The sequence below is a fragment of the Moschus berezovskii genome, chromosome 8 (genome assembly GCF_049115385.1).
Source record: "Moschus berezovskii isolate FMDL1 chromosome 8, NW_MosBer_1.0, whole genome shotgun sequence".
NCBI classification, from domain to species: domain Eukaryota; kingdom Metazoa; phylum Chordata; class Mammalia; order Artiodactyla; family Moschidae; genus Moschus; species Moschus berezovskii.
Window position 1 is genome coordinate 106,907,095 of NC_142467.1, and position 22,194 is coordinate 106,929,288.

General features: G+C 55.0%; 1 protein-coding gene across 2 annotated transcripts in view; it reads left to right on the forward strand.

The window, feature by feature from the left end:
- The first annotated feature begins 2,537 nt into the window (after positions 1-2,537).
- The window catches only part of KCNN1 (potassium calcium-activated channel subfamily N member 1), a 28,896-nt gene continuing 9,239 nt past the window's right edge, over positions 2,538-22,194 (forward strand). For both annotated transcript variants that reach the window (XR_008686540.2, XM_055431198.2), the window contains exons 1-6: positions 2,538-2,729; positions 8,791-9,270; positions 9,947-10,042; positions 13,051-13,469; positions 16,419-16,560; positions 21,719-21,829. Coding sequence is in view for 1 of the 2 variants with exons in the window: in XM_055431198.2 (XP_055287173.1) it covers positions 2,556-2,729; positions 8,791-9,270; positions 9,947-10,042; positions 13,051-13,469; positions 16,419-16,560; positions 21,719-21,829 (1,422 nt within the window). In the remaining variant the exon portion in view is untranslated. The remainder of the gene's footprint in view (positions 2,730-8,790; positions 9,271-9,946; positions 10,043-13,050; positions 13,470-16,418; positions 16,561-21,718; positions 21,830-22,194) is intronic.

Sequence of the window (22,194 nt, forward strand, 5' to 3'; positions counted from 1 at the left end):
CCCCCACCCCAGACTGTAGCCTGCCAAGCTCTGTGTCCATGGGATTCTCCAGGCAAGAATGCTGGAGTGGGTTGCCATGCCCTCTTCCAGGGGATCTTCCTGACCCAGGGGTTGAATGTGCATCTTATATCTCCTGCATTGGCAGGCGGGTTCTTTACCACTAGTAAAGAACCTGGGAAGCCCAGAGCACTACCTTTATTCACCCCTGACCTCTGTCCACCAATGCCAGCCTTGTCTCAGAGGGGTGAGATTCAGGCAGACCACAGAGCCAACTTGGGCAGGAGGTGAACAGTCACCAGACTGACTGTCCTAAATGCAGCTCCGTGAAGGAATTTCCTGATCCCTTGGGGCATGTGAGCCCAAAGGAGAGATAGTGATCTTTCTAGAGAGAGAGATGGAGCCTGCAGGGTCTGGTAGGATGGGAGGAATGGAGGTGCCTCTGTGGGCTGCGGTCGATGCTCTTTTGATTTTCTGGATGTTTATATAGTGGACTTTAATTCAGAAAGCATTGGATACTGCAGCGGCTTCCCAGATGGCGCAGTGATAAGAATCCACCTGCCAGTGCAAGAGACTTTGGTTTGATCCCTGGGTGGGGAAGATCCCCTGGAGTAGGAAATGGCAACCTACTCCAGGATCTTGCCTGGAGAATCCCATGGACAGAGGATCCTGGTGCGCTACAGTCTGGGGGTTGACAAAAGAATCGGACACGACTAAGCACACACGCTCAGTGCTGCAGGGGCATGGCAGCAATCTGTGCAAGCCTGGGTCAATCTGCAGGCACGACGAGAATGCTTGTGGGGCAGGGACCCATATGGGGGCAGGGACAGGCTGTCAGGGGCCAGGGCATTGAATGCTACACAGGGATGTGTGCCAGACCCCGAGGGAGATGTGGGCGGCTCCATCACTGCTGTGCTTTAGACAGAGGCCCCAGTGGCTCAGGCAAGGGAACAGCAAATACAGAGGCCTGGAGTGAGCTGAGGGGAGTCTGAGGAGGCCTGGGAAGGGGGGCTGGTAAGTGGATGGAGGTATGCAGGATGAAGCATGTTTGAAAATGCATCCCCTTATGGTTCCCAAATCCTACTCCTGGAGCCCTTATGGACACAACAGGGCATGGGGGTCCCCAGGCCTCCACTTCCCAACTAGCATAGACCATGGCTAGGCAGGAGGAGAAGGGGACGACAGAGAATGAGATGGCTGGATGGCATCACCGACTCGATGGACATGAGTTTGAGTGAACTCCGGGAGTTGGTGATGGACAGGGAGGCCTGGCGTGCTGTGATTCATGGGGTCGCAAAGAGTCGGACATGACTGAGCGACTGAACTGAACTGAACTGAGGCCTTCCTTAGGGTGCTCCCAGCAGACTGGGATAAAGGACAGGCTCTGGAGATAAGGGGCCAGGAGTCCCATCTGCTGACCCCCCACCCAACACCTGGCTCCGCTCACCCTCCCCACCATCACTGACCCATGGGACTACCCCTGCCCAAGCCACTGTCCACTCACTCATTCATTCAGCCCAGCTATATTCTGGGCACCGCAGAAAGAACAGACAACTGCCCCAAGGCAGTGATGAGCAGTCAGATGTTTCTGACCCGGCCCAAAGCTCAGGGCCAGGAGGGAAATAGATGGGGAACTGGGAGAGAGAAGGGGGAACTGCTGCCCCCAGGATCCCTCAGGCCAGGGAGGACAGAGCCAGGTTCAGTCACCCAGCTGACAGGGTGGGGATAGGGCGAGGCTGAGGTGGTGAGGCTGCCTGAGAAAGGAGGAGGTAAGGGCTCTCCACCTTCCAGTCCCCAAGGCTCCTCTGAGCTTCCATGAACATTGAATAAGTGTTGCCCAAGGTCATCCTCAGTACCAGACGAAAGGGGCACCATTTGGGGGACCCAAAAATAATCTCCTGTTGGCCTGCCATCCTGGCATTGGTTTGGGGAGTTTAGGACTGGGGGAGGGGGCTAAATCTGAGGGGATTCTCTCCCCTCAAAGAAGACGGCCTTTGCCCCAGCAAGCACCCCCCCACCCCCAGCCCTGAAAGCCCCCACACCCAGCTCCAAGGCACTTTCTAATTGCCATCATCTTGTTTCCCCACCCCAAGACACCCCCCCACACACACACACAGAGCGGAAGTTTGACGAGGTCATTTCAGGAGGGAAGTGGCCAGTCACTTTGCAGAGTTGTCACCTCTGCAAGTGCGTGCTGTGATCAGCCCCCAGGTGCGCAAATGTTGAGAGGTGGCTGGAGTTTGGGGACCTGATTTTGGAAAACGGGTGGTTAGGAGTTCTCAAAGACGATCGAGGATGGGAGTTTTCGCTTCGCCACGGCCCTCTCCATCGCGCGGGGCAGGAGGGTGAGTTTGAGGACCAGCCGCGCGCTGGGGGCGAAGGGGGCACCGGGGAATGAGGGATCTTTAAATGGAGGCGGGGCTTGTGGGGTCGCCGGGGGCGGTGCCAACCCGGGCTCGGCCAATCGGCCGCGCCGCTGGCGTCGCACCGCCCCCTCCTCTCCCGGCCCCGGCGGGAGCTCGCCCCCCCGGCCGGGCCCGTGTACAGGGCGGCGGGGGATGCGAGCGCTGCCGCTGCCCCCGGCCCCACCGCCCCGGGGCCTCGCGCCCGCCCGCTGCTGCCCGCCCCGTCCGCAACCCCGGCCCCGGCCCCGGCCCCGACCTGGGGGTCCGTGGCCGCGTGGGTCCCTCTCCCTTCCAGCCTCGTCCGCCTGCCCGAGCCGCGTCCCGCAGGTACTGAGTGGTATGGGCAGGGGTACCCAGGGAGACAGGTCCCTGAGTGAGATGCTGTCTGGGGCAGGGGCCAGGAGGGAGGATTTCCGTGGGGTCCGCAACCGAGAGGACATGGCAGTGGGGGAATGTGTGTATGTGCACTGCCCGAGTGAGTCGATTCACGGATCCCTATCCTGGAGGGGGAGGGTACTGGGTTCACTTTGGCGGGGGCAGAATAGTGAGTCTCCGAACTCCATAGATACGGTGGGGGAGCTCTCGGGGTGGAGGCAGTGACCCAGGACGGACTTGGGAGTGGGAGGAACGAGACCTTAACCACTGGCCCTTGTGTCCAGCCGTTAGGGGCAGCATGGCAGGGATCGTAAAACTGGTCCCCTAGCTCTCCCAGGACAGAGGTCGGGTACCCAGCACAGCGCGCTGTTCTGGCTGTCCTGGAGGGTGGGGCCTCAGATGTGAGTGCTGGAGGCTGGGGGTGAGCCAGAGATGCTGATGGAGATGCATCAGAGTGGAGGGCGCTGGGGAGAGCAGGCTAGGGCAGGCTAACTGCACCCTGATGGATGGTGAAGCGGGAATGCCTAAGGGATGGGGCAGTCAGCCAAGACTTGCTGCGCCCACTCTCCAATAGCCCAGAGGGTGGGAGGACAAATGGATCCTGTCAGCCCGGCAGAGCTAGGGCCTGAAGAGTGATGGTGGAGGAGTGTCTTGGGGTCCTGCCCTACCCCTTCACAGGGACGTACAGCCCACAACTTGCCCACAAAACCTACAAGATTATGCCATGTGCCGCTCTGTCCACAGTTCCTGGGAGCAGTGAGGTGGGCGTTTTGCCTCAAGGAGGCTCTGCCTTTGAACGTAATGGGCAGGGGTACTTTCTCCTGGTCCAGCTCTGAAGGACAGATTGCAGTGTTGGGCAGTGGCACCACAACGTACCCATGACTGTGTGCTAGGCATTTTCCACGTGAGATCTCATTTCTTTCTGGTCACCGACCCTGCTGGGTTGGCACTCAGATACCCCATTACTAAAGAAGTAGCTGAGGAAGTGGCAGTGACCTCGTCCTGGCTGGAACACCCAAAGGTCCCTCTGTAATCAAGCCGTCATTTGTAAAAGAGCTCACTCGAGGGCCTGTGCTGTCTGGTCATTTTCTTTCTCTTCCTGTTGGGTGGGAAAGTTCAGAGGAGCTGGCCTCCTTGGTCCCTGCTGCCTGCACACTTTCTTCCCTGCTTCAAGAGCCTTCCTGGGTTCCCCCTGCCCAGCTTGGCCTAATTTCCCACAGTATCTCTTGAAATGGTGCAGAAGGCAGGGTCTGCTCCTCTCTTTACCCCAGCATTCAGGGAACAGAGGTCTTGTGCCCCAGACATGTGAGACAATTTTAGCAATTCCAAGAACCTTCAAAACCAAACACAGCCCACAGGGTGTTTCTCCCTTTGTAGAAGTCCTTGGAGAACTCGAGGCCTTCACCCAGAAAAACACACCCTTTCATGGACATCGAAACCTTGGCTGGGGTTTTATAGGAGTTCCTCGTTCTTTGGGAAAACTCTGAGGATCCAGCGGACCCCACCTTTAGGCCCAGGTTGCTATGGGGTAGGGGAAGCTGAGCCTGGGCAGGAGTGGGGTCTCTTGTCCCTAAGGCCCTCTGGTTCCACCCAATCTTTAGATTATGTGCTGGCCCCTTCTTCCATGAGATCTTGGTCAGGCCACTCTGTCCTTTCACATCCTATGAGGTCGTGGGAGGTGTCAGACAGCCACCACTCCTGTGCCCTGAGCTCTGTGGTCCCTCCAGGGCAGCACCAGACTGGCTCCCTTTCCAAATAGTCGCTGGTCAAGAGGGATCCAGGCAGATCCTGCCACCCCCAGACTGCACTAACTTAGCCTTTGCCCTTCCTGGCTGTGTGACCTCGGGCAACATGCTGAACCTCTCTGAGCCTTGTCTCCCATCTGTAAAATGTGAGTAAGAATGCCACCTGCCTCGCTGAGTAGCCATAGGGATTAAATGCAGTAATTCTGATCAAGGTCTTGGTCCGCCCGCAAAATCCCGTGAACGGAGCCTGGCGGGCTACAGTCCATGGGGTCGCAGAAGAGACACGACTGAGTGACTAAATAACAAATAACCTCATTAATATGATGGGCCCTAGGAAGGCCCTCCAGGCCTTCACCTTCCTACAAGTCACCTGCTGCCTATCCGCATGCCCCACCCCGTTCCCTCTCTGCCCAGGGCATGTCAGGACGCGGCTGCCAGGCAAGGAGGAGCATGGCCGCCGCGTGGCTGAATTTGGCCTGTGTGTTAGGTGGCTGAGTCACATCCCCAAACTGCATCTTCATCGGTGCATTTCAGAAGGTCGTTTGCAGCGCCCCCACCCCCTCCCAGTCCTGTCTGCCAGGCCCTCCCCTCTCCTGACTGTTCTCCCCAAGCCCTGGGCAGGGACCCTTCTGCACCTTCAGGAGGGAAGGTGGGAGGACTGTCTGAGGTTTCCTTGTCTCTTGGGGAAGAGCAGGGCTGGGTCCGTGGTCTGTGTCCCGGGGGCAGGCTCTTAGTCCCACCTAGCAGCTCATGGCCTTCAGGTGGCAAGCAGGGACCGTAGCCCCAGAAGAAAGTGGCACCTGACTGCTTGTGAAGACAAAGAGACAGAGATCAGGGCCAAGATCAGCCTTATAAACTGTGAAGTGCTGGGCCAGTGGGCGATCAGCCCATACAAACTGTAGTGTCCTGGGCCCACGGGGGGCCAGCTCTTATAAACTGTGAAGCGTCAGGTCACAGGTGGCCACAGCCTGGATGGTAGGATGGATGGAAGTGGGACGTGTCCTAAGACTCATGTTTCTTGTGTTCTTCCCGTGCACTGGCACCCTCGTCTAGGGACATGCAGTGAGTGGGACAGATACTGTCTGGGGGCGGGGTGGACATGGACACAGGTAGTCCTGCAGTGCATGCAGTGGTTGATGCTCTGGCCAAGGTCACCCGTGTCTTGCCTGGCAACCTAGCTCATCGTGGTGTGTCCTGGTGTGACACTGTCTGCGTCTCTCACCCCCAGGAACATGGTTTCATGGCCAAAGAGGTGCCTTGTCTCTGCGCGCAGCCCCCTATACTGAGCCCCCAGCACATGCCAGCTTAGCCTTTTCCAGGAGGACAACACTGGACCCACAGCACACTGCTGCCTGGCTTCTTGGGAGAATCCCACAAGGCAGCCTGATGCAGAATCTGCCTTGTAAGGAGACGGACCCTTCACTGCACAGTGAAGGGAGGCTGGTGCCTCAGTTTCCCCATCTGTACAACAGGCCAAATCCTAGGACCCTTTTCTGGGGATGTTGTGAGAATTAAGGAGAAAACTCCGTGTGAAGGACAGAGCCTTGCATGTAGTAGGTGTTTGGTAAACACAGGCTGTGGTGGCAGCTAGGGGTGCCTGTGGGGGTGAGGAGTGAGAGAGTGGGCTGGGGTGGAGCAGTGGAGGGTCTGGCAAGAGTGGACTCCAGGCAGGCTCATCCTGTGCATGTCACTGTCTTCAACGTCCCTGCTCCTGCACGTGACATGCAGGACCTGGCCCCAGGCAGGCGCAGAATCTGAGGATGTCAGAGCATATCAGCCTGTCTGCTTCTCGGTAGCCAGTTTCCTTTGTGGGGAAACTGAGTCTGGCCCAAGGTCGCAGGACCAGACCAAGGTGCTGTAGAATCAGTTCTGGGATCTTTTGTTTTTTTGACGGCTTCACATGGCTTACAGGATTTTTATTTCCCCAACCAGGGATCAAACCCGTTCCTCAGCAGTGAGAGCACAGAGTCCTAACTCCTGGACCTCCAGGGAATTTCCTGGGATCTTTTTCTTTTTTAAATTGTATGTCTTTATTTTTAGCCACACCTTGGCTTGTGGGATCTTAGTTCCCTGACCAGGGATTGAACCCAGGCCTTCAGCAGTGAAAGCATGGAGTCCTAACCGCTGGACTGCCAGGGCATTCCTCAGTTCTGGGATCTTAGAATTAAATCCTGGATTGTTCCTTTAGTCCTGGAATCCAGGCAGGAGGGAGCTGAGGGTCTCATAGCCATGGTCATGGTCCCTAATATCTCCCTGGCCATACCCTGTGACTGTGTAAGTGTGTTCAGGCCTTTGGACAACTCCACATGGTAGTGGTAGGGAATTGGAGGCTCAGCAGAGTGAGATTAATTTGTCCAAGATTCCAGAAGTCAGGAGACAAGCCTGGGTCGGAACCATCTCCTGACAGCTCACTTGTTGTCCAGTCGCTAAGTCGTATCCGACTCTGCAACTGCATGGACTGCAGCACGCCAGGCTTCCGTGTCCTGCACTATACCCTGGAGCTTTTCTAAACGCATGTCCACTGAGTCAGTGATGCCGTCCAACCATTTCATCCTCTGTTGCCCCACCCCCGCTGCCTTCCATCTTTTCTAATATCAGGATATTTTCCAATGAGTTGGTTCTTCTCATCAGGTGGCCAAGGTATTGGACCTTCAGCTTCAGCATCAGTCCTTCCAATGAATATTCAGGATTGATTTCCTTTAGGATCGACTGGTTTGATCTCCTTGCTGTCAAAGGGACTCTCAAGAATCTTCTCCAGCCCCACAATTCAAAAGCATGAATTCTTCAATGCTCAGCCTTCTTTATGGTCCAACTCTCATATCCCTACATGACTACTGGAAAAACCATAGCTTTGACTATATGAACCTTTGTCAGCAAAGTAATGTCTGTGCTTTTTAATCCACTGTGTTGGTTTGTCATAGCTTTCCTTCCAAGGAGACGTGTCTTTTAATTTCATGGCTTCATTCACCATTCACAGTGCTTTTGGAGCCCAAGAAAATATTAATAAACTCTGTCACTGTTTCCACATTTTCCCCTTCTGTTTGCCATGAAGTGATGGGACCGGATGCCATGATCTTCGTTTTTTGAATGTTGAGTTTCAAGTCAACTTTTTCACTCTCCTTTTTCACCTTCATCAAGAGGCTTTTCAGTTCCTCTTCACTTTCTGCCATTAGTGATATCATCTGCATATCCAAGGTTGTCAATACTTCTCTCGACAGTCTTGCTTCCAGCTTGGGAGTCATCCAGTCCAACATTTCTCATGATGTACTCTGCATATAAGTTAAATAAGCCCGGTGACAATATACAGCCTTGACGTGCTCCTCTTGCAATTTCAAACTAGTCCATGTCTGGTTCTAACTGTTGCTTCTTGACCAGAATACAGGTTTCTCAGGAGACAGGTAAGCTAAGGTAAAGTGGTTCCAGACGGCTTATTTAGGTGGCCTCTAATTCTCCCAGGCAAACCAGCCAGCAGAATTCCATCTTGAGGCTTTCAGAGGTGTTTACTGAGTGTTGCCTGTGTTGATTATTCTAAGTGTTTATTGCTGTTAGTGTCCATTTCTTTAGGTACTTGGAAACACAGAAAAGTCAATGGGCAAAGGCCTGGTAGGAGGGTGTTCCAGGCAGAGGGTGCAGCAGGTGCCTCAGAGTGTGCAAGGGCCCTGAAGCAGGACCGAGCTTGTTGGAACCTGGTGATGGGGAGGTCAGTGTGGCTGAAAGGGGGTGACTCTGGGAAAGTGAGAAGGATAAGATGGGTAGGAGCCAGACGATAGAGGCCTCCTGGCCACAGTGAGGAGTTTTTATGCAATAGCACTGGAGAGCCACGGGGAGGTTTGTTTCTGTTTTATATTTGCTTACTTATTTTTAGCTGCTCTGGGTCTTAGTTGCGGCATGCGGGCTCTTCGTTGTGGGCCATAGACTTTCTAGTTGTGACATATGGGCTCCAGAGTGTGTGGGCTCTGTAGTCACAGCGTGCAGGCTTAGTTGCCTGGCAGCATAGGGATCTTTGTTTCCCCGACCAGGGATCGAACCTACATCCCCTGCATTGGGAGGTGGATTCTTAACCACTGGACCCTCAAGGAAGTCCTGTGTGGAGGTTTTGAACCGAGGAGGGGCATAGGTTGGCTTGGTTTCTGGGGCGGTCGATCAGTCCACAGTCAGCTTCAATTGGTTCATGGCCTCTCTGGCCTCAGGATGTTCTGGGTGGGGGTCCCTAGCCATCTGGTCAGTTGGCCAGGCCCTGACATGACCATGTTCCCTGTGCCCTGCAGGTCAGCGCGGGAGCCCGGTTGCTGAGCCATGCCAGGCTCCAGGCGGCCGGCAGCAAGCCGAACGCCAGCACCCACATAGTCATGAACAGCCACAGACACAGTGGCTGCGAGGGACGGCCACCAGGTGGCGGGCTGGGTGCCCTGGGCCGAGATCCTCTGGACCCTGAGGCCGGCCACCCCCCGCAGCCTCCAAATGGCCCAGGCATCCAGGTGGTGGCCAAGAGCGAGCCGGCACAGCCCTCGCCTGGCAGCCCCCGGGGGCAGCCCCAGGACCAGGAAGAGGAGGAAGATGAGGACGAAGATGAGGCGGTCAGACAGAGGGGCTCAGGGAAGCCCCCCAGCGTCGGCCACCGCCTGGGCCACCGGAGGGCGCTCTTTGAGAAGCGGAAGCGCCTCAGTGACTATGCCCTAATCTTTGGCATGTTCGGCATCGTTGTCATGGTGACAGAGACGGAGCTGTCCTGGGGGGTCTACACCAAGGTAGGCATGGTCCTTCCCCCTGGCACCCTGGGGAGGCCCTGCTGGTCCCACTTGGCTCCCAGGACCCCCTTGGGCATGGGGTCTGGGACCACATCGGCCCTAGGAGAGGTGGGTGGGGGACGCTGAGGGGATCCTGGAGGTGGGAAGGTGGGGCACCCAGGGCCTCCTGTTGTTTCCACCTCCTGGGGACAGCAGGAAAGCCTCAGGTGGGGCCCGAAGTCTCCAGCCCCTTCCCTCCGCCTTGCACCATGGGACTGCGCTTTCACTGAAGGTGGGAAGGGGGCTGCTTCCGGGTCAAGCCCGGAGGGGACAGGGGAGCACCAGAGAAGAGCTGCTTTGAGGAGCAGGGAAAGAACTTTGCCCCTTTCGAGGGCGAGCTGGGTCAGGTTATGAGCCGGGTTGTGGGTCTCCAAGTGGATGCCAGGACGGAGGGAGATGAGAGCCAAGTCAGCCTATAAACTGTAAAGTGCCGCATCTGCTCGAGGCCTGGTTTTATAAACTATGAATTGCGATGCCCATGTGAGGCCTCGCCTTGTAACCTGAAGAGCCACCTTGCTGTGAGCCCAAGCCTAAGGAGTAAGGACTTCACTTCCCGAGCGAAGTGACCAAGTGGGGGGGTCAGGAGGGCTGCCTGCCTCCAAGTGTCTGTCCTGCCCTCTGCTCTCTCTTTGCCCAGGAGTCCCTGTACTCATTTGCACTCAAATGCCTCATCAGCCTCTCCACGGTCATCCTGCTGGGCCTGGTCATCCTCTACCATGCCCGAGAGATCCAGGTCAGTGCTCAGTGGGGTTAGGGTAGCTCCCCTCCCTGCACCCCAGAGCCCCCCACACCAGCCACCTCCATGCGTGCACGCTCAGTTGTGTCCAACTCTTTGTGACCCTTTGGACAGTAGCCTGCCAGGCTCCTCTGTCCGTGGGATTCACCAGGCAAGAGTACTGGAGTGGGTTGCCATTTCCTCCTCCAGCGGATCTTCCTGACCCAGGGATTGAACCTGCGTCTCTTGTACCTCCTACATTGGCGTGTGGATTCTTTACCACTAGCGCCAGCTGGGAAGCCCCCCAGGACCTGGGAGCCCTCTAAAACAGAGGGATCAATAGCCACTTTATAGAAGAAGAGAAAAGAAAGATCTCCATGGAAACACACTGTTTAGATCACTCTAGATTTCCTGGAATGCGTATCGTCATTTTAATTTTCATCGAAAATGTGGTAAAGATGATGAACTGTGAGGGAACAGGCAGTGGGCTGGGTTTCTGAGGTGCACGGGGATTGTTTTTGCAGCCCTGGGATCCTCTGAGGTTTTGCAGCTGTGGAGTCCAGTGTTTGTAGCCCCAGGCTCCTTTTCCTAGTCCACTGGACCTGTGTTTGAAAGATTTCTCGTGTGCCAAGGATTCTCCTATTTCAGGAGTTGATCAAAACCTGGTCAGGTCCCTGGAGAGCCAAGTTCAGGACTTGTAAGGCAGGTGTTACCACAGCAGGCCAGCACCAGGGCCTGGGGACACCAACGGGAGTCAGATCTGGCTCCTGACTCTGGCCTTTGACACCTGACCTCAAGGAGCCACAGCCTGGCAGGAGATGGGCGTAGGAAAGTCCTACCTAGGTTGTACTGTATGCAGTCCTGTCGGCATACAGACACCCAGAGTCTGGTACACGGGAGGGGTCCTCAGTCTGGCTAGGGGCTGGCATAGGAGGACGGTGACCCTTGAAGTAAAAGGAGCAGTTCTGAAGGGACAGCTGGGAACAGCGCTCCGGCAGTTCCTCGAACAGTTAAACATGGAGTTACCATATGGCCCAGCAGTTCCGCCCCTAGCTACACACCCAGGAGAAACAACAACTGCATCCACACAAAGACATGTACCCGTGTGTTCAGAGCAGCATTATTCACAATTGTCTAAAAGTGGAAACCTCCCAAATGTCCATTGGCTGATGTGTGGATAAACACATGGTGGTCCGTCCACACAATGGCGTACTGTTCCGCGAAACAGGAAAGGATGAAGCACTGCATGTTTGCAGCACCACAGCTGAGCGTCTCACACAACAGAAGTATATCTTTTCGTGGGGCTTCCCTGAGCGCTTAGACGGTAACGCGTCCGCCTGCAGTGCAGGAGACCCGGGTTCGATCCCTGGCTTGGGAAGATCCCCTGGAGAAGGAAATGGCAACCCACTCCAGTATGCGTGCCTGGGAAAATCCCATGGACAGAGGAACCTGGCGGTCTACAGTCCACAGGGTCATAAAGAGTCAGACATGACTGAGTGACTAACACACACACGTATTCTGTCACAACTCTGGAGGCTGGAAGGCCAAGGTCAGGTGCTGGCAGGTTTGGTTTCTCCTGAGGCTCTCTCCTTGATGTGCAGGCAGCTGCCTTCTCATTGTGACCTCACACGGCCTTTGCTCTATGCGCATATGCCCCTGTATATACCCTTCTTATAAGGACACCAGTCCTGTAGGATGGGGGCCCCACCCCATGACCTCATTTAATCTTAGTTATATCTTTAAAGGCCCTATTTCCAAATATAGTCGTATTGGGGGCTAGGGGCTTAGCAGTTGAATATTGAGTGGACAAACTTCAGTCCATAACTCTCCACCCTCTGGCCCACCTCCCAAATCCGTGTCCTTCTCCCATGCAAAATGCATCAATCCCAGCAGCCCCCAAAGTCTTAAACCATTCCAGCATCAACTCAAAGTCCAAAATCTCCTTTCAATATCGTCTAGGGACTTCCCCAGTGGTCCAGTGGCTAAGAATCCACACTTCCACTTCAGTGGCCCCAGGTTCGATCCCAGGTCAGGAAAGTAAGATCCCATGTACTGTGCAGTGTGGCCAAAGGGGAAAAAGGGAGAAAGATCATATTTAAATGTGTGTGTTCTGTTACTCAGTTGTGTCTGACTCTTTGCAACCCCATGGACTGTGCAGCCCACCAGGATCCTCTGTCCATGGGATTATCCCAGCAAGAATACTGGAGTGGGTTGCAGTTTCCTACTCCAGGGGATCTTCCCGACCCAGGGATCAAACTTGTGTCTCTTGCATCTCCAAGATTGGCAGGCTAAGTATCATCTAAAACAGACATGGGTGAGACTTGAGGTACAATTCCTCTGGAGACAAAATTTTCCTCCAGCTGTGAAGCAGATAAGTTGTGTGCTTCCAAAGAGCAGTGCTGGGATAGCATAGGATAGACATTCCCATCCCCGCAGCCGAGAAACTTGTCTCAGACCTGCCCAGGCAAATTCCACTGGGCGTGAAGGTTGGAGAATGGTCCTCACTGGCTCAGCGCCCGACCTTCCAGGCCCGCTGAGGCGGCAGCGTTGCCTCCTTGGCCCTGGCCCGTGGCCTTCTCTCACTCAGCGTGAAGGCTTCACGGAGTAGCTTCTGCCAGTGCTCCACTCCTCTTCCTGGCTGAGGCATGTTGCATGTGTGGAAGGACCGCATTCTCTTTCTCTCTCCGCCCCTGGATGGACGTTGGGCCATGCCTTCTGTGGGCGCCTGTGAACAGTGCTACTGTGATCGCACGCACACAAGGATGTGTTTGAACAACTGATCTCGTCTCTCTCGCCCATATACCTGGGAATGGGAGGGCTGGGTCGTTGGTAACTCTGTGTTTGACTTTTGGGGGAACACCTGTGCCCTGTTTAGCTTGAATTGTGGCCGACCCCGAGCACTAGGGGGTTTCGCCTGTGAGGCCACGTTTGTTGTAAAAGCTGATGCGGTTTGGGGCTGGGATCTCCCTCCGTGGCCTAGGCACGTGTCCAACACCCACTGTGTCCTGCCCACCTGATGTCTGCAGCTGTTCATGGTGGACAACGGGGCGGACGACTGGCGCATCGCCATGACGTGCGAGCGCGTGTTCCTCATCTCCCTGGAGCTGGCCGTGTGCGCCATCCACCCAGTGCCCGGCCACTACCGCTTCACATGGACAGCACGGCTGGCCTTCACGTACACACCGTCAGCGGCCGAGGCCGACGTGGACGTGCTGCTGTCTGTGCCCATGTTCCTGCGTCTCTACCTGCTGGGCCGCGTCATGCTGCTGCACAGCAAGATCTTCACGGACGCCTCCAGCCGCAGCATCGGCGCCCTCAACAAGATCACCTTCAACACACGCTTCGTCATGAAGACGCTCATGACCATCTGCCCGGGCACTGTGCTCCTCGTCTTCAGCATCTCCTCCTGGATTATCGCTGCATGGACCGTGCGGGTCTGCGAGAGGTGCGCCCCTGACCCCCGGGCCCTGGCCCCTCATGACCCTCAGGCCCACCCACGATTTTAGCGACCCCAGGGCTCCTCCAGCCAGCACTCTGACCCTATGACTTCTGACCCTGCTGAACCCCGTACCCACCCATGACTCCACCCCCGTGACCCCCGATCCTGCTGACCCCTCCCCCTGATCCTGGCCTCAGCAGCTCTCAAATGCAGCTTCCTCATCCCTGGGACTCCAACCCTGTGTCCCTAGCCACCCCCAAGTCCTGCCCTGACCCTCACCCCTCCAGGCCCCCATCCCTCTTCCCGCTTCCCCTCCCTCCAGGGGCCCCTCCACTGGCCCTGTCTCTGGCCCAGGGTGGTGGAGGCAGCAGGAACAGGGATCCCCTCCATCCACCTGTGTCCCCCACAATTTAACCTGCTCTCCTTCTCCCCTCTGCCCACCCTGCCGGACTGTAGGGAAAACATGTGAGTCCTACCCTCAGCCGAGCTATGTGTGCAAAGCTGCCAGCTGTCCTGCCCGCCAGGAATTTAAGATCAGCTGCCACCAGGGGAGGGAGCGGAGAGGGGAGGCGGGTGTCCGGGACCCGCCCAGAGCCCATGGGCCGTGGGGAGAGCTTGTCCCAGTGCCACCAGGCAGGTGGGTCTGGGTCGCTCTCGGGCCCGGTGCCCTGGGCATCCCTGGGGTCCTTGCCACCAAGGAGGGGGCAGCAGAAGGGGGTAGAGGGAAGAAGAGTTTAGCTCCGGTGCCTTGTTGAGGCAGCTGGCCCCAGGGGGCAGCGACAGCTCCTTCAGTGGGTCTGGGATGAACGAGCACAGTCCCAGCTTTTAAGACCCCCATATGGGGGTTTGTTCTGAACGGCCTTGGAAGGTGCAGGGCCATCCAGCCAACTTACAGATGGGGATACTGAGGCTCTGAGGATTTAAAGGGACACCCTGAGGGCCAACTCCTGCTTCTCTTCAGAAACCTCCCGGGACTTCATGGAGAGGGGAGGGTCCCCTTGGATCTCTCAGGGCAGGGAAATGCCTTGTCTGGGAGGGGGTCTCTCTTGCCTCTTGGTGAGCTGGGTAGGGGCTGTAATGGATGGTGCTGGCACTGGGCTTCCTGGGAGGTCCCTGGGCCGGACCTGTCCCCAGAACCCCAATCCTCACCCCTTCAGTTGTCCCCTCTGCCACCCTGCCTCCACCTGATGTGGGACTCCTGGCAGAGAGAGCCCAGCTCTTCCCGTCACCAAGGCTGAGGTTCATATGAGGGCTCCTTGTTCCCCTGACATGCCTCCATGCCAGTTCCTGCAGACCCGAGGGCTGGGGGCTGGGGAGTGGGAGAGGGTGCCCCGCATCAGGCATCGCTGAGGTCCAGGCTGGGTCACTGCAGGGGCACCTGGTGAGGGCGGGGAATGGGGCAAGGCCAGGGGCAGCCAATCCTAAATTCTGAGCCCTGTGACACCGCTTGACGCCCCCTCGCCCGCCTCGCTCCACCTCCGTGGCTCTGTCCCACCCCACCTCCTGCATGCCCCCACTCCCTGGTCTGGAGTGACCCAGTAGCTCCCACCAGAGCTGCAGCCAGGCCTGGAGCCTCTGCGCCCATGGCTGACAGCTGATAGGTTCCCGGCTCCTCCTGCCTCCTGGGTGTGGGGTGCTGGTCTCTGGAGAAGTGGAAGCTGGTGTAGCTTCAGGCTCAGGTGCCACAGTGAAAGATGAGGCTTGGTCCCTGGTGCCCCTCACCCAGCAGGCAGCCTGGAAGCCCAGGCTGAACGGAAAGGCCTCCATCCCTCCTTCCCACCTTTTGAGTTTCCATCTCTTCCTTGTCGTTTTTTTTTTTTTTTTGGTCACGCCCCATGGCATGTGGGATCTTAGTTCCCTGAACAGGGATTGAACCTGTGCACCATGCATTGGAAGCTCGGAGTCCTAAACACTGGACCTCCAGGGAAGTCTCCATCTCCTCCTTATCTTGAGCCCTTGACCCCAGCCCCGTCTGCCTGGAACAGCCCTCCCCAGCAGCTGCCCCTGCTTGGCCTCTGTGGCCCAAAAGGAGAGGGGTCATCTGGGAAGGGCTTCCTGACCTCCCTGAGCTGGAGGGGTTTTGCAGGCAGGAGACTGGGCTGGAGCAAAGCTTTGAACCACCGCCAGATCCAGAGCACCAGTCCCTCAGCCTCTACGGTCAGCCCCAGGCTGACCATCAGTCCATAGCCTGTGCAGCCAGAGTCTCAGGCTTGGCTTTGACTGGGACAAAATCATGTCCCTTTGCAAGGCCTTGGAATCTGTCCTCTTGAATAACAAAAGTTGAGTCCCCAGGTCTCTCCCCAGAGCTAAACATGCTGCCGCCTTTCCCGCCCAACACCAGAAGATTCTCAGGCCTGAAGCTGGAGCAATTGCTCTCCACACGTTGACTGTCCTAGGACTCCCATCCCCAGGGCTTGCTCCTGCAGGCTTGTCTCCCCGTGGAGTCCTGCTCCCTCCTCGGGCCGTGCTGATTAGGGAAGTTCTTCCTGGTGTCTGACCTGAATCCTCGCCTCTACTTCCTGCCGCTTCTGGTGCCCATGGCCACCCGTGTTTGCATCTGTCTGTGTGTCTGTCTTTGGGAGGGGGATCGTGTGCTTATGCGTGGTCACATGTGGACGCTTCCTCACCTGGACCCCTTACTGCCCCGTAACGAGCAGCCTGGCGGCCAGGTGAAAGGAGGATGTTGGCGGGGATGCTGGGGAGGAGGGTATGGGTGCCCTGTGGTGTCCTCAGGAGGACCATGGGGCTGTCCTGGGTACTAACCATTGCCCCACACTGCCCCCACAGCAACGCTTTGGACACTGTGAGCCTCCAGAGTGGTCAGCTTCCTGCAGTCAAGGCCCCCATGCAGTCAGGTGGACCCAGGGCCCGGCTTTCCTGGCACTGCCCCTGGGGGTGTGATGAAGGCAGAGGGACCAGTGTGGACTGACTAGGCCCTCCCTGGCTCCCCTTCAGGTACCACGACAAGCAGGAAGTGACCAGCAACTTCCTGGGGGCCATGTGGCTCATCTCCATCACCTTCCTCTCCATCGGCTATGGTGACATGGTGCCCCACACCTACTGCGGGAAGGGCGTGTGCCTGCTCACCGGCATCATGGTAAGGGCGAGGGCCCCTGCGTGTCCCCACTGATGGGAGCTCACCCTGTTTCGAGCTGGGCCTTCTCAGAGTTCCTCCGTGTGTCGGCCCACCATTGCCCCTTCCCCCTGATGCGACATGAAACCCACCCCTTTGGGCTTCCAGGGGACATCTCTTCTTGGCTTCTTCCAGCCTGAGTCATACAGCTGCTCCAGTGCCCGCCAGGCCAGGTGCTGTGGTCCACTCTGAACCAAGAGTCACCATTGCCCCTGCATGCCCCACAGCCCACGTAACTCACGGCCCTTGGATCCAGGGCAAGGGGCTTGATGCTTCTGTGCTTTGGTTTCCTTGGCTGTAACCAGTGCCCACTCCCTCTGCTTCTTGCAAGGACTCAGTCCCTTCATTTTTGTGAAATGCCTAAAGCCATGAATGCCTCAGATTCCCAGTCAATACCCCCTGACCCCTCCTATCACAACCCAGTTCCCCATCCTTGCCTAACTCTCAGAGTGTGCTGAGCATCCCGCTGAGCCCCTCGGGTGAGAAGTTTATCTCATGTGACTCTGTGGGCCCAGGCAGCACCCCATCTTCCCTAAAGTCTTCCTAAGTCCATCTGCTTGGGTTGGCAACCTTTGACGTCTGGCGCCTTGTCTTTACCATGATTCGATCATTAGGTTCCCTGCCCATCCCTTCCTTCTGGAACCTTCTTTCTCTCCAAGCTTCTTTGATCTCCATAAGTGTTTTTCCATGTTTTGAATTATAACTTGTTTGACATATGGTAGGGAACACCTATCCCTAGTCCCCAGTTAACATGTTCATTTTGATGCCAGAAACTTGGCCTCTGTATACTGATTTCAAATCAAATCTTGGAGATAGAGTTTGGGGTGAAATATAAAAGATTAGCTTTATTGCTTTGCCAGACAAAAGGGGACACAGCAGGCTTGTGCAGCTCGAACTATGTGTCCCAACCCGGGAGGATTTGGTGAAGAGTTTCATAGCAATGGCTCCAGGGTAGAGTTTTCCCTGGTGGTTCAGGCGGTAAAGAATCTGCCTGCAATGCAGGAGACCTGGGTTCGATCTCTGGATCAGGAAAGTCCCCTGGAGAAGGGAATGGCTACCCACTCCAGTATTCTTGCCTGGAGAATTCCATGGACAGAGGAGACTGATGGGCTGCAGTCCACGGGGTGGCAAAGAGTCGGACACAACTTAGCAACTAAACAACAACAACAAATTTAATTTGCTGGGGGTGGGGTGCTGGAGTAGATTGTAAAATAACGTCAAGAAACATGCATAATGCCTTTTAACTAAGAGAGGGCTGGGTCAGCTTAGCCTGTAGAAGCAAGGACACAGTCAGGGCCAGAGGAGGATGTGTACCCCCAGCTCGTGTCCAAAAAGAAAGAGATAAAGGGCAAAGAGAGGAGAGAGCCATGGGCCTGGGGAGACGGTGACAGCAGGAGACAGTCAACATGCAGCGAAGGGGGCTGAGTGGACAGTGGAAACAGAGCCCCTCCTTCTGCGGGAGGAAAGAAAACCATGGAGGGGACGGTGCCGGACTTTTGTGAGGACAAATGCATTTCTCTGCAAAGGAAAATAAGTGGCCTGGGAAGGACCTTGGGGGGAATTAGATTGGCTTCCTTTGGCTTGTTTGTGTTAATTTTTTCACAAATTAAAATTGAGCAGGACCCTGTGGGCACAGAAACCTTTCAAATAGTTGCTGATCAGGGGAGGGGATACAGAGACAGGAGGGGAGCAGCCAGGAAACCACAGTGCAGCCTTGGGGCAGGGTCCCGGTTCTGCCTCAGGGATACACATAATAGTATCCTTGAGCTCTTCTAAGAACTAAAACCTCCAACCAATGGAAGATGATGAAATACTTGGTAAGCAGTCTTCATTCCAGAGAGGTCAGTTTGATAACCACGAGAACCACAGAAGCTCATCCAGAGACCACCTGAGGCCAGGTTAAGGAATGCAGGCCCTGCACACACTCTTGAGCCTTATCAGCAACCGCCCCCCCTGGGACCACTGCTATGAAGAAAAGTGAGAATGTCAATCTCTCAGTCACGTCCAAGTCTTTGCGACCCCATGGACTATAGCCTGCCAGGCTCCTCTGTCCATAGAGTTCTCCAGACAAGACTGCTGGAGTGGGTAGCTGTTCCCTTCTCCAGGGGATCTTCCTGATGCAGGGATCACACCTGCATTTCCTGCATTGGCAGGCGAGTTCTTTATTACTCAGCCACCAGGGAAGACCTCAAATGAACTTTACAAATAAAATAAACTAAAGTATTCAGATAAGATGACTTTAAACCCGGAAAACCCACAGTGAAACAGAAAAGCCATGTTCTCTCCACTGGGATGAGCCTCCTTCCAGAAACTTAGTTTGGTATTTAGCCTGCAGCTCACTCTTGGCCCTCGCCTCCAGCAGGGTGTTTATACCCAGGGATGTTTCTCGCTTCTCTGTTACCACACAGCCAGGTATCACATGAAGCCGCACCTCGGTCCTCAAGCCACCTTCTGTTTCTTTTCTCCTGTCATTGTCTCCTCTTCCATCCTTGCCCAAGTGTGTCTCCTCCCTGTCATTGTTCCACGGCCCACCCGCTTCCAATATGTTATAAAACACACATTTGCTCATCCTTGAACTCAAGGCACCCTGGCACGGCCTCCTGTAAACTCAGAGTCTTTTGCTGGATGTGGCAACTGTGCTATTGTGTGGCACACTGGCCAGCAGCCCACCTTTTTCCTGGCTGCATAGTGTTCCACACAGAGGTTCCCAATATGTTCTTTGCCCCAGTTGGCAGGGATTTTTGTTTTTAAATTTTTATTGAAGTATAGTTGATTTACAATGTTGTGCCAATCTCTGCTTATAGCAAATGACCCAGTTATACACAGAAAGCATTCTTTTTTATTAAAAATTCTTTTCCATTATGGTTTATCACAGGATACTGAGTATAGTCTCCTGTGCTATGTTAGCAGGGCCTTGTTGTTTATCCATTCTGTATATAATAGTTTATTTCTGCCAATCCCACACTTTCACTCCCTCCCTTCCACCTCCCTCTCCCTGCTGACAATCACAAGTTTATACTTTATGGCTGTGAGTTTGTTTCTGTCCTGTAGATAGGTTAATTTGTGCCATGCTTTAGATTCCACGTATAAACGATACTGTGTGGTATTTTTCTTTCTTTTTTTTAGTTGCTTCACTTAGTATGATAATGTCTAGTTTCACCCATATTGCTGCAAGAGGCATTATTTTATTCTTTTTTATAGCTGAGTAGTATTCCATTGTCTACATGTGCCACATCTTTATGCATTCATCTGTCCGTGGATATTTAGATTGTTTCCCTTTCTTAGCTATTGTGAATAGTGCTGCTTTGAGTATAGGGGAGCATGTACCTTTGTGAATTGTAGTTTTGTCTGGGTATATGCCCAGGAGTGGGATTGCCGGATTGTATGGTAATTCCATTTTTCGTTTTCTGAGGAACCTCCACACTGTTTTCCGTAGTGACTGAACCAGTGCACATTCCCATCAACAGGGCAGGAGGGTTTCCTTTTCTCCACACCCTTTCCAGTATTTGTTTGTAGACCTTTGGATGGTGGTCATTCTGACAGGTGTGAGGAGGTACCTCATTATAGTTTCGGTTTGCATTTCTGTCACAGTTGCTGATGTTGAGCATCTTTTCACGTGCCTGTTGGCCACCTGTATGTCTTTCTTCTTTGGAGAAATATCTATTAATGTGTTCTGCTCATTTTTCAACTGGGCTGTTTGTTTCTTGTTGTTGAGTTGTATGAGTTGTCAGTTTATTTTGGAAATTAAGCCCTTGTCTGTTACATCATTTGCAAATGTTTTCTCCCATTCCGTAGGTTGTCTTTTTTCTTTTTGTGGTTTCCTTTGCTGTGCAAAAGCTTGCAAGTTTGACTAGTTCCCATTTGTTTATTTTTATTTCTATTACTTTGGGAGACTGACCTAAGAAAACATTGGTACAATTTATGTCAGAGAATGTTTCAAACAGGGCTTTTCTTGAACACAGACTCCCGAGTCCTCCCAAGACCCATATCCTGGCCAGAAATGCATGATGGGAGCTCCTCAAGGGGTGACTTTGTGCCCACCCTTCCCCATAAATGTTTGCTTCCATCTGTAAGAAAAACGAGCCACTCCCCTGGTCCCCAGGGGCTGGGTTTGGGTCCCTTCCTTCCTTCCATCCTGCATGCAGCACCCACAGGAGGAAGCAGTGGGCGGGTGAAGTGCCAGAGAGAGCCTTGGGACAACCAGGGAGCCACCTTCTGGCCCCTCAGCGGCCCCCCTCAGCTGCCTGCCACCTGCTCCCTGGCCACTGCTGGGCTGACGACAGCTGGATGTCCTGTGTTCCCAGGATCCCGATTCTCAGTGGCCGAATGCCCCCTTTCTCTCCCTCCTCCATCACTTTTCATTGTCCCCCCCCTACTCCTGCCTGGCAGCCTTGCCCTCCTCCTTGGGTCCTCCCTCCTGCCCGTCTCCCTCTCAAGTGGCTGCCAACTGGACAAGCAAGTCCTCTCTGGCGTCCTTCCCTCACTGGGGGACTGGCTGCCATTCAGAACATACTGGGGAGGGTGGTTGCTAAGAGCCGGGAGCCCCATCACAGGGGAGACGACCCCTCCTTACTTCCCTGCATCCTGGGACCTATACTTTGCCTCTTCTGTCCTGCAAATGCCCCACCATGGGCAGCTGACCTGATCTTTCTCACCACCCTTCTGACCCTAGCAGCTAGCCTCACTACTGGTCAGTCACATGTCAGCTGGGTCTCTGTCTCCATCACGTAGACCCCAAAACCTGGATGGAAATTCTTCCCATCCTTCCACCTCCGTGGGCATCAGCCCCAAATGTACATGCAGATCCTGCCTGCTTCTTGTCCTTTTTCTATCTTTGAGCCTCACTTTTCCCCTCTGCCTAAGAGGGATAAGAGTGGTCCTGCCTCCTGGGGTTGTTGGGAATCAAACGGACTAATGTATGGCACAGACTCCCTGGACACACGGTGGTGTTAAGCAAGGGGGGGTTAGAGTCAGTGAACCAGAAGATGAGATTTGCCAACCCTGCAGGTTTGGAGGGCAAAGGTGAGGGGGGAACCAGGAAGGCTCCCTGGAGGAGGGAGGGTGTCCTACTTGCGACCCATATGAGGTGGATTCTGACACGCCCCTCACCTTCTTCATGCAGGGGGCTGGCTGCACGGCACTCGTGGTGGCTGTGGTGGCCCGGAAGCTGGAGCTCACCAAGGCAGAGAAACACGTGCACAACTTCATGATGGACACTCAGCTCACCAAGCGGGTAAGGACACCAGCCCCATCATAGCCATTTCACCTCCTGGTCCTCAGGGCTGACTCTCCTCACCTTACTTCTGCACGTGTGCCCATGGGTCACACCATGCTGCCTGTGAATGCCCAGAGTGCCCTGAGCTGCACTGCAATGTGAACGCCTTTGAGCTGTGCACAGAGTCGTGGCTGTGGCCACAGGTGTCCACTTCCATGCTCAGTCGCAGTGGGCCACTCAACAAGAGGCAGGTAGCCAGGTGCAACTTACAAGCTGTACGACCTCAGCAGGTGGGTCTCTCTGTTCCTGTTTCCTCACATATAAAGTGAGAGAGATTCCACCATGTGTAGATTCACCAAGTTAACTTTAGCAAGATGTATAGA